The sequence below is a fragment of the Hordeum vulgare genome, chromosome 1H (genome assembly GCF_904849725.1).
Source record: "Hordeum vulgare subsp. vulgare chromosome 1H, MorexV3_pseudomolecules_assembly, whole genome shotgun sequence".
NCBI classification, from domain to species: Eukaryota; Viridiplantae; Streptophyta; class Magnoliopsida; order Poales; family Poaceae; genus Hordeum; species Hordeum vulgare.
In genome coordinates, this window is record NC_058518.1 from 314,654,856 (window position 1) to 314,666,501 (window position 11,646).

Below are 11,646 nucleotides of genomic sequence, written 5' to 3' on the forward strand. Positions count from 1 at the left end.
AGTTAATCAATCCACATTTTATCTAAAACAAAATTATCCATATCTTTTAAACCATAACTTCGAATTTAACATGTTATATATGAAATTTGATTAAAAAAATGTGTAGAATCTAAATAGGATGTTATTTTTAGCTGTTGAATACTTCTTAAATATTATTTTTGGTGCAAACTTAATCTGTAGTACACGATCCTTTTTTTCTCTCTTTCCGACAACGATACGAATTGCAATAAACATTCATTAAATGAAAACCAAATTGAGAGGAAAGAAAAGATCGTTAACAACACATGCACACCTTTGGAAAACCTCATGGGGAGAAACAGCAGATTTCTCATCTTATTCCGAGTGACTGTATATTCAATGTGTTTTCATTGTGTGAGCACTAAATCCATCGTCGGCAACACAAATGTGATGTCATGTGAAAATATATTGTGTTCAGAGCATGTGTTATTTTCTCTTCCGTTGCAGCGCACATGCTCTTTTGCTAGTCATCTAACAACTACAAAACAATCTCTAATACTAAGACAAAATCAACTAATCAAACATAACCTAATATTCAAAAAAAAACTATCAAAATAAGATGCTCAAACAAAAGGAAATTGGTGGGATTGGGGGAGATTACCTCAACGAAGGTTTGGGGGATCCAATCTAGTGATTTTAGTAGAGGAGGGAGTACATCATGGGGGGAGGGTGTGAGGGGAGGGGGCGAGAGAGAGAGAGATGAGTTCAGGCGGCTGGGTGGAGGAAGAAGATGGGTGGGTGGGTGGATGGGTCGGGCCAGGGGGTTACTTAAGTTACCCGAGCCAGACGCCAGGGATCCTGGCATCTGGGTCTGGGGCAGACGCCAGGGACCCTGGCGTCTGGACCCTTTGCCACGTCATCTGGTCAACGGGGGGCACATCGAGCGGGCCACCACCAGACGCCAGGGTCCCTGGCGTCTGTAGTGCAACCCTGACGCCAGGGACATTGGAGTCACGTAAAGAGGCCAAATTTTTTGAAATGAATGTTGGATTTGTATTTACTTTGCCTTAAAGGTTATATCAAAAAATCGGCCCGGGGGGCTCACCTTCCAAATCCAATCTATAGCGTCCCTCGTGATATCGGCCAACTCCAGCCTGACGAGCCGTCGCCGCATCGTATCATATGTGGGTACCCATGAACGGGCATGCGCTCTAGTCGGCCGGCGTCGGGGCGTGCGCGACCTCTCTAGTAACGGCGGCAACCCTACCGCACTCGACATGCGCCCTCGACGGTGTCGCCCTTCTCCGCCAACACATGTTCGTCGGCAGGTGCGGGGCGGAGCGCCGGGTCCGGGGATGGGGGATTGGCGGGGCGGAGCGGTGGGAGGGGCGGGGCAGAGCGCCTTGGCAGCGAGCGGCGGGAGGTGCGGGGCAGAGCGCCTTGGCAGCGAGCGGCGGGAGGTGCGGGGCAGAGCGCCTTGGCAGCGAGCGGCGGGAGGGCCGGAGCGGTTGGCGCCTTGGTGGCGTGCGGCAAGAGGGGCAAAGGCAGCACGGTTGGCGTGTTGGTGGGAGGGACGGGGCAGCGTGGGGCGGCTGCGGGGCGACGGGGCTAAGCGGGGATGGCCGGCGGCAGGGCTGGTTGGGCGTCCTGGGGGCCGACGTGGCTGGGCGGGTGGGGGCCGGCGGCGGGGCTGGGATGGCCGGCAGTGTGGGGGCCGGCGACGGGGCTTGGGCGGGCGGCATGGAGGATGGCCGGGTGCGGGTGCGGAGGTGGGCGAGGGCGAAGACGTGGGCGACTTGGTGGGTAATCGTTTCCTTAACAACGTATTTAGGCCCTTAATGATGTAATTAGACGGTCTGGATTTTAAGTTGGGCGTGCCATATTTTTCTTTTTTAAGGGGTAGTGGAAAAATTGTAAAAGCTCCCCTTCCCTTTAAAAAGAAACAAATGGTAGAAGTTGATTCTAAAAATAGGTGTAGAAGTTCAAAAAGTAGCCACTATGTACGGGACGCTTCGCATTCTCCTGTTCGTTTTCCATCTTTCTCTCCCAATTTGGGCACACAGCCAAAACAGCCCAGAAAAAGTTCAACGACAATGCAAGGATAGCCACCGTTTCCACCACATTCCCCTCTTTCCTTCTTGCCTTCGTCGGACGGCAGCCATGGACAGCGACAACAATGACATCGGCAGTGGTGGGATCCTGGAGGGGTACGCGATCTGGATGGGCGCGAGCGTTGCCGCGGCGTTCTTCACCTCCATGGAGCGGTTCTCCTGCATTCACATCCACACCGTGGACGACGAGGGCGACTACGACCCTGAGGAGGCCAAGGATCGCCCTCTCATGCTCTCTCGCCCAGAGGCCCTCCCGGAGTACTACTACGACCGATCCGGGTCCTCCGCCTCCTTCGCCAAGATGTGACCAGGTCCTCCCCCGTACTGGGATCATATTTCTATTTCTTTGATCTGTTTATTGATTAGAATTTTGTGTGTGTTCCTTTGTGATTCATTCAGCCGCCTCATGATCTGATTGTGTTGTTGTGTGATGCGTTCAAGAAATTTGGCCCTGCATTCTTCATGCGTGATTCGAACGGCTGACTAATTTTCAATCGTGTACCGTCTATTCATGAATCCTCTATATTAATTTGATTCTAAGACGGCGAATCCTTTTCTACATGTTTCTACCATTGTTTTTTCAATAATGCACATGTAATTTGGACATGCGGCACCACGTGTTTCTCATAGTTCTTACACTTAGCTGGAGCCTACTGGTTTCCGATATTTCTGGCATTGTTTTTTCAAAGGAGTAGAGCTTATTAGTTTCAAAGGGGCACATGTCATTGTCTCTTAATAGGTTTTAATTGTTTCCGTTAGAAGAGGGGCCATGAGTTAGTGGCCCGCTTAACAAGGGTGTGTTAGTCTAAACCAATTTGTAACCACGATCGCTAAACTTTGGCATGTACTGAAGGCATGACAGCGACATGCGGGATGATGCGAGAGTGGCTTGGGGCTACAGAGCAGGCCTACGAGGCTGCGGTCGCAAAGCTGAAGTGGACTGAGGTCGTCGTAGTGTGTGCAATGGCTGGGAGGACATGGAGTAGTGAGCTCAAGGGGCGGCGGCGGGCGGTGCACGACACTAGAGGGAGAAATGGTGCGAGGGATCAACGAAAGGGGTCAAAAGGACCATATGCTTACGTGGAACGTGACAAGGTGATCGGGGAGGAGGGGAGATACAACATCGTCGGCTCGGACCTCAACGACGGTCGTCGGAGCATGAAATTGTGGGACACGCACGTCACACCCTTAATACTCGAATCGCTCATGCCAAGAGCATCCAATCGAGCTCCTACACATTTCCCCTCAACCAATTTGGTGCTTATCCATCTCCTTCCTCATCTATAGCGATGGGCGCCGCCGTCCATCCGAGTTAGATGTCGTCGCTTTCGGCGTGCCCTCCTAGAGCTTCCTATTTCTTTGCGCTCGTCAATTTTGTGTCTAGCAGGTCCCCGGTGAGCTGCCTATGACAACCGTGGTTGTCCATCGCTGGACTTCGTCAGGGACTGGGTCCGGTGGCCTCCTGTGCGCCCAAATGGCACGAGTCAACGCGCGATGGTGAGCGCAACACTGCCAATCTAGCGATCCTGCTACTGGAAACTGTTGCGTGTTGTTGGCCGCTGCCGGTTCCCTGCACACCAGAGTTGCGAGAGAGACAGAGAGGGAAGAGAGAGAATAGAATTTTCTTTTTATTTTTTTATTTGGCCCCACATGTAAGTGATACAAACACAAGGATGATAGAAAGAGTTTATTTCCTTTTGTTTTTTAGAGTTGGTCCCACATGTAAGTGGCACATAGAGTCAAGTGCAAAATGTCCAACCAACGTCTAGAAAACGGGCAAAGCCCTTTGACTAGACGGTAACCGCACGGAAGGGCATTTTTATAAGTGTGACTCGTGGTAGAGGGGAAAATTTGAGCATGCTTCAAAATTATGGATAAATCTGAGTAGTGGGTTCGAGTTAGGGGGAACAAATGAAAATCTCCCTTTTTTCAACCTTCCATTTGGTAAATTGGCAACTATAGCTTCTACAAATCGTTGCAACTATAGGTTTGTGCGGCACCTTCCGATTTTCATCATTTGGTAAGTAGTTTACTTGACTTGGTATATCTTGCCAAATACTCAAAATCGATTGTTGGGCAACCGTGTAACAATACTTGTTTTTGTTTCAATTTATCAAATTATTTAGGAGAATGATTTTTATGTTTGCAATGGGATTGCGAGTTGTGTGGCTTTGTAGTATGCGGAATGTGATGACGCTAGCACAAGATATGTTGTGATAATTGGCACCATGTTATGGCAGGTGACTAGTGAGGTGTTCGATCGAGCACAAGGTACGGTCCTCAATTTTTTATCAATGGTGATTTATTTTCATGGGGGAGCAAGATTTGTGGAGACAAAATGAATGTAACTAGCTACAGGTCGAATTAGGCCACAAGCCTTGCCTGGATATCTATCCTTTTTTCCTTAGTTTCGCTTCATTGATAATTTCCGGACTTGGATACTAGTCTGGTTACAGAATATGGTAAAAGTCATTCCCGTTTCTAAGAAACGCAAAACAGAAACAATGATGTTTTGAATTTATTTCAATGTACAAATTAATTGTTACTAATAGTATCATCATGTTATATTTTACTTGCCCTATAAGGTCAAAAGGTAGTTCTATTCCACTAGATTTACTCAAATAAGATATTTTATACCTACGCTAGATATTTATATGGGTTCTATAGAGTTTTAACCGTAAATATAGATGTCGGGACCCCGATCCTACATCATAAGAATCCAGCCTGTAACACATCACATCACTTTGCGGCCTCACGCACGGTAAACTCCACGGCTGTCACCTTACCTTGGCCGGAACCGTTTGCGTCTTTTGGCTCACGTATATGAATGTGTCGCTAGCATTCAAACGACAAAGAACCCGGGTCGACATGACTAGTTATAAACTCAAGTGGTACATCCGTACAAGGACATGCATACATAACCCAGCAAAGCAAGTGTCGGTCATCAGCGTGTGTAGACGAGTCGTAGCAAGCTACATGGACTCCATTACACCGCGTGACATTTCCCCGAAGGGACAGACACACCAGCAAAAAAGGATACATGCCGGTCAATCAATGTGTCCGGAGCAGTAGCAAGCTACCAAAGCTCGGTGGAAGCACAAAGAGGCATTTTCCAGTAAAGAGTACTACTAAAGGCACACAACTAGGTGTCGAATCCCACACATATAATGCATTTCATAGCATACACACAATATGCACGGTATGTGTAGATACAACATGGCATCACAACATAAGACTCAAGCTTTTATTAAAGACTCATAAGAGTCAACATAGTATGATATTACAAACAGGGGTGTCGTGACTCGACACTCAAGTCATACAAACATCAAGCGGAAGCATAACATGTCTGGATACAGACATCTACTAAAAGTGGCTGGAAGAGCCTGAAAAGCTACAACGAGCCTACCAAAGGAACCAGATCTCTGTCTGGGATTCCCAAGCTATTCTGTTTAACATCGAACACATCGCGTAGAAACCTTTAACGAGACTAAAATCTTCTCTTCAAAAACATAAATAAAGCAACCATGAGTACAAAGGTACTCAGCAAGACTTACATCATAACTATCTACATATGCATCAGCATCAATGAAGGGATTGTGGGGTTTGATTGCAGCAAGCCAGCTTTGACTCTTGGCTAACCTGTACTATGACTACAAGTTCTTTCTTTGAGGTGGGATAGCGCACACGAGTCAACATATTCACCAATTCAATACACCACTGTGGATCCACTCTCGTCTCCCTACGAGAAGGCCATCCATAGCACTCACACTTATTTTGAATATTTTATAGTATCCATTCAAGTTGTCTATGACCATATAAGTTTCAAAGTAGTCCATATCCGCGGACGCGGCTATTCGAATAGATTAGATTACCCTGCAGGGGTGTACTTCTTCACACACGCTCCCACCACTGCACGTCATGCATCTCGGCAACCTTCAAGCGAAAGCACTAGCGTGGGTGTCGGCCACGACCTAACTAACCACACAAGACTCTAGTCTAGGTTTATTGCCTATTTGAGACCGAACCCGCAAGAAATTCCGGCCGAAGTTTCCTCTACGGTCCCAAACGATGTGTACAGGGTTCCCAAGCCCACCTCGATGGATGGTACTACGCTTGGTACACCGGGCCATGATGCCTAGTCTGTCCCAAGCCCACCTGTACGGGTGCCACTCGGTAGACTACTAGCATGTCCTACAAACACCAGGAACTAGTTGCAACTCCTGGACAGAGACCTAGGTGATTAATAAGTCGAGAGAGTCAATTAAGGATCCCAATGTGCGGCAGTAGCTAGTCTTGGATAACATACACGGGACTCAGTTCTTAAGGACGGTCCCAATGAGACAACCCGCCATGTACTCCTACACAGCCTCTCATCGGTACCTTTACCAAATTGGATTCACACCTTTACTTTCACACTGTAGAACATGAACACCACCATTCCGATTCATCGTCCAGATGGATCAGACACGACGCGACTCTAAGCATAGCAGACATAGTAAGCAAGCATGGATGAGTAAGCACAACAAGGCTCAAGCAGTTGCTACTCATGCTAAGTGGTTTCAACTATTTACTATGGCAAAAACAGGTCATGCAGAGGAATGGGTTCAACTACCGAGAACATGTAACAGTTAAATCGTGTTTGTCCTAATGCAATAAAAGAGAGCAGGAGCGAGAGAGTAGGATTGTATCGGAATGCTCAAGGGGGTGTGCTTGCCTGACAGTTCTGAAGATAGCAATGAGTCTTCATCAATGTCAATGATCACATCGTCGGAACCATCGTCTACCGAGGGAGAACAACACCGGCAAACAAGAAAGGACAATATTTACTTCACGGAAATGCAACACTATGATGCATGATCATGTCATGGTAGAATGTTGTTGATTGAGCTAATGCATCTAGCATAAGGATTAAATGAAGTTAGTTTGAACCAAAGGTTCAAATTCAAACTCCATATATGATTATTTAAATGGCATTTGTTTGATTTGTCCAAAACAGGGAACAAAAGTTGTTCTAACATGCATGAAAATAGCACCATTGAATTTCTTGGATTTTTTGATCATTTTTCATGTATTATTTATTTAATTTGGAGTTATATTTTATTTTCTATGATTTTTAGAAGTTTAGGATATTTTCTGGATTTATTTATAACCAGAAAATCATTTATTGCGTTGAGCTCATACTTGTGTCAGCAGGTCAACAAGGCCAGATCAGGTCAAATTTGACATGCGGGGTCCGCACGTCAGTGACATAGGGATTAACTAGAGTTAATCCTGCTTTGACCCAACTTTGACTAGCTGCGGGGCCGAGCGTCAGAAATTAAGGGGGTTAAATAATTTGTGATTAGGCTTAACCTAATCACCTGACAACCGGACCCACCAGTCAGTGACTAGAGAGCACGGCGGCGGCGGCGGATTTCCTCCTCCGGCGACCAAATTGCCGGCGGAGGGCACCTACGCGATGCTGGGCTTAACCAAATCCATTTGGGGTGGTGGCTGGAGCAAAGGAGCACTGGGACGACGCCGACGACGAGGTAAGTGGCGGACAGAGCTCGGGCTCACGGCCAGCTAGCTAGGGGGCGCGAGGATCTTGGGAGAAGGGGGGAAACGACACGGTGGCTCACAGCGATGCGTACGGGACAGACGTCGAGCTCTGGGACGGCCTGAATTGGGCGAATCGACGACGAACACGTCTGGTGGCCGGCGGTGAAGACGATATAGATGGCGGCGCTGCAGGGCGTCTGAGCTCGATTCTTCTGGCGTAGAGATGGGGAGGAGAACGACGGAGCTCGGGGACATGGCGGCTGGGCTAGAGGGGGCCGAAGGTTGCAATGGTGACGGATGGCGGTGACGACTCTCTCTGATCCGAGGGGGAGAAGAAGGAGGGCGAAGAGAAGAGGAACGAGAGGGAGAGAAGGATCCGGATGGCATGTGGGTACTCATCCCCGTCATCGCGCTGTCCACGGGAGCAGCCAAGTTGCTGTCGGCGTGGCGCAAGGCCGCAACACCGTGGCGAGCTTCTCCTTTGCCTTCTGGCAGGAGGAAGAAGACGCATGTGCCCCTGGTGGGCTGGGCTAAAACTCCATGTAAGCCCAGGTAATTTCTTTCTTTTATTTTGTTTTTTTTTGTATTTTCTGCAATTTGTTTTTGATTTGAAAAAAATGACAAATCATTTAATAAAATCCTGAAAATTTATATGTGGCCCCTTATAATATATTGAGAAGCACTCACCAATTTTCAGAATTATTGGATCTATAGAAATTATTTATGGCATTTATAAATTCAATGCAAATAGGATTGAATTAATTCAAATGCCCAATATAAAATGTTTCTGTGATCCAAAAATATTGGTTGACATTTTTATCTAAGTCCAATATTTTATTAGAACATCAGGGACATTTTCTTGGATCAATTTGAAATAATTATTATATTGCCTATTTTCCAAAATTTGGTTCGTGAGGCTTGATCACTTTCCCTCTTCAGAAAAGGAGGGTTCCCTCCGGCCTCGGCATCGATACGATGCATGCAACCATTTTATTTATGAAAATAAATAGTCCAAAGGTTCCGAAGAAGCTCCAAAGTGTGAACAAAATCATCTAAAGAGATAAAAAAGATGCCACAACTGGAAAAAAAAGGCCTAGATGCCTAACCATCTATCCTATTACTAGACCGCCATCCAAATCGGTTGTAGATATCCCGCGCTTCCATCTCCCACCGGATGGACCCAGTAACCAAAGTCTCCCTGGTTTCCGCAGGAGTGAGTAACAACCATGTACGGATCAGCACTGATGTCGTGTAGAGTACGTGCAAGAAATTAACATTTGATAATCTGTTAAAGGTCACATCATTCCTGTAGTTTCATATAGGCCAAATTAATGCACATACTCCTATACGAATATGTCTAGCAAAATTATGCCGACCACATTTAGCCACGTCCCAAACAACGTATCAATGCTATCCGGTGGTATGATATTAAAACTTATACGGACTGTTTGCCATAGGATTCTAGTTAGTGGGCACTGGAGAAAGAGGTGTTTGATAGTCTTATCATGGTCACACATGGAACATCGTTTACTCCCCCCCAATTTCGCTTGGCAAAATTATCTCTCGTAAGAATCACCTTCTTGTGGACAAACCACATGACGACTTTGATACGCAAAGGCACTTTCACCTTCTGGAAATGATTGGACTTGGGAATTGTTATTGTGTCGATGAGACTCAAGTACGTCGACTTCATATTAAGGATGCAAGTAGGTGTTAGCTTCCAATGAAGCCTATCGGCCTCCTCCGATAAATGTACATCCATGAGTCTTGTGACTAAGCGCAACCATGCCTCCCATCTATGACCTATTATAGCTCTCCGGAATTGAATATTTAGAGGGTTAGACTGTAATATTGTGGCAAGTATGCCTCCTTACGTTGAACAATATTACACAGAGATGGATATTTGATAACCACAAGTATAGGGAATTGCAACAGTTTTCGAGGGTAGAGTATTCAACCCAAATTTATTGATTCAACACAAGGGGAGCCAAAGAAAATTCTCGAGTATTAGCAGTTGAGTTGTCAATTCAACCACATCTGAAAGACTTAATATCTGCAGCAAAGTATTTAGTAGCAAAGTAATATGGAAGTAACGGTAATGGCGGAAAACGTGATAGTAGCAGTTTTGTAGTGATCATAACAATAGCAACGGAAAAGTAACTTAGCAAAGATCAATATGCGGAAAGCTCATAGGCAATGGATTAGTGATGGATAATTATGTCGGATGGCATTCATCATGCAACAATCATAACATAGGGTGATACAGAACTAGCTCCAATTCATCAATGTAATGTAGGCATGTATTCCCAGATTGGATCTCTCGCGAACAGAGGCTCCCGGCGACATAAAAGTATTTTCGTGGCTCTTTTTGGCGATACGGGAATATTTGGGAATTTATAGACCAAGAATTAGGGTTAGGAGACCTGCAAGAGGGCCACAAGCCATGGGGCGCGACCCCCCAGGCCGCAGGCTTGTGGCCTCCCGACAAATTCCTTGCCCCCTAGTCCAAGCCTGTTGCGTGTCTTCTGGTCCAGTAAAAATCTTTCCGTAGATTTTATTCCGTTTGGACTCCGTTTAATATTCCTTATGTGAAATACTCAAAAACATGGAAAAACAGAAACTGGCTCTAGGCTCTGGATTAATAGGTTAGTCCCAAAAATAATATAAATCATCATTTAAATGCATATAAAACATCGAAAACAGATAATATAATAGCATGGAAGAATTCAAAATTATGGATATGTTGGAGACGTATCATTGGTCTTTACGAGGACTACATTAACCCCAATGCGCCATTTAGTTGGTATTTCTGACTTCATAACGGATGCAACAACCATTTTTTATTCTACATCATGTAATGTGTTAGGGGCCATAATGATTACCCAAGCTCAAGCGGGATGTTGTTCAAAGCATTGGGTTCTATGGCTCCAGAAGTGCACGACTGCTATGGGGATGCTTGCATATTGCACAATCACAAACCCATGGGATGACTACCTTCGGATTTTTTAGATACTCTGCCTCAAATCCATGGTCAAATCCAGAGTCAAGGTGTTTGGACCGGATTACTTCAGAGGACAAAACACCAAAGCCACAACCTGGCTCGTCGCACATGGAGAAGCAAGAGGGTTTCTTGGTATGCTAGATCCCTGGATTTCATGCACTCCAAATGGAAGAACTGGTCATATGCTCAACAAGTGCAATACAAATATAATCATAAAATCCTACCATAATTCATGATTCAGTTGCATCGCATGACCTCTAAATTTTGGAATTTTCTTTGGCATTTCAGGGTATCACAGTGACATCAATGTGGTGCAGCGGTTTGTATTGTTCCTAAGATTGTTTGTGGGCGAAGCTCCCGCGTAAAGCTGAACCATTACTGGGCGCGAGTAAAATAAGGGGTGCTATCTTTTTGATCATATCTATCCTTCATAGTTGACCTTCGCCAAGACCATATTCTAGCCAATAGGTAATTAAAAGATCTCACTTCGTTGCAAGATGAGAAAGTGTTATAAACAATGTGGAGAGGGTATTTGGAGTGCTCAAAGACTGTTTTGCGATTGTTCACATACTACTAAACAATTGGATATAGACACACTCTCGGCCTTTTGAGAGGGTGAGGTGGTTCGTAATGTTTGGGAGTTTTTAGAGGATGATGATTCTGTCCAACTTCTAGAGCAAAATGCAGCGGATTCTCCAAATGCATCATCAGATTCTCAGTCAAGGAACTCATACACAGGTTCAGGATGATCTCGTAGAGCATTTAATGAATATTCATGTATACAATTAAGATATGTGTCCAAATGAATTGAACTTAATTTGTTTTAAATCAAAATTTGTTGTGTTTAAATTATAATTATATTTTTAGTATTGTTGCATTGGAATACTTAGCTTTGGTTTCTTGATGCATTGTGCAATTTATTTTTCAGCAATTTTAATATTAGTAGTATAGAAAAATAATCGATGGGCTCTTTTGAGGGAAAACACTAGGGGCACGTTTGGTTCCATGCATGAGGCCCAACCAGGCCCGCGGGGA

The 11,646-nt window shown here is 45.4% G+C and overlaps 1 protein-coding gene across 1 annotated transcript; it reads left to right on the forward strand.

Annotated features, from left to right (window-relative positions):
• Positions 1-1,926: 1,926 nt before the first annotated feature.
• LOC123410183 lies at positions 1,927-2,733 on the forward strand. The gene has a single exon (XM_045103081.1). The coding sequence runs from the start codon at positions 1,957-1,959 to the stop codon at positions 2,374-2,376; it is 420 nt and encodes a 139-aa protein (XP_044959016.1). The 5' UTR covers positions 1,927-1,956; the 3' UTR covers positions 2,377-2,733.
• Positions 2,734-11,646: the final 8,913 nt, after the last annotated feature.

Bases quoted from the DNA above. Each gene is read 5' to 3' on its own strand.
- LOC123410183 (XM_045103081.1), top strand. From the start codon at position 1,957: ATGTACGGGACGCTTCGCATTCTCCTGTTCGTTTTCCATCTTTCTCTC.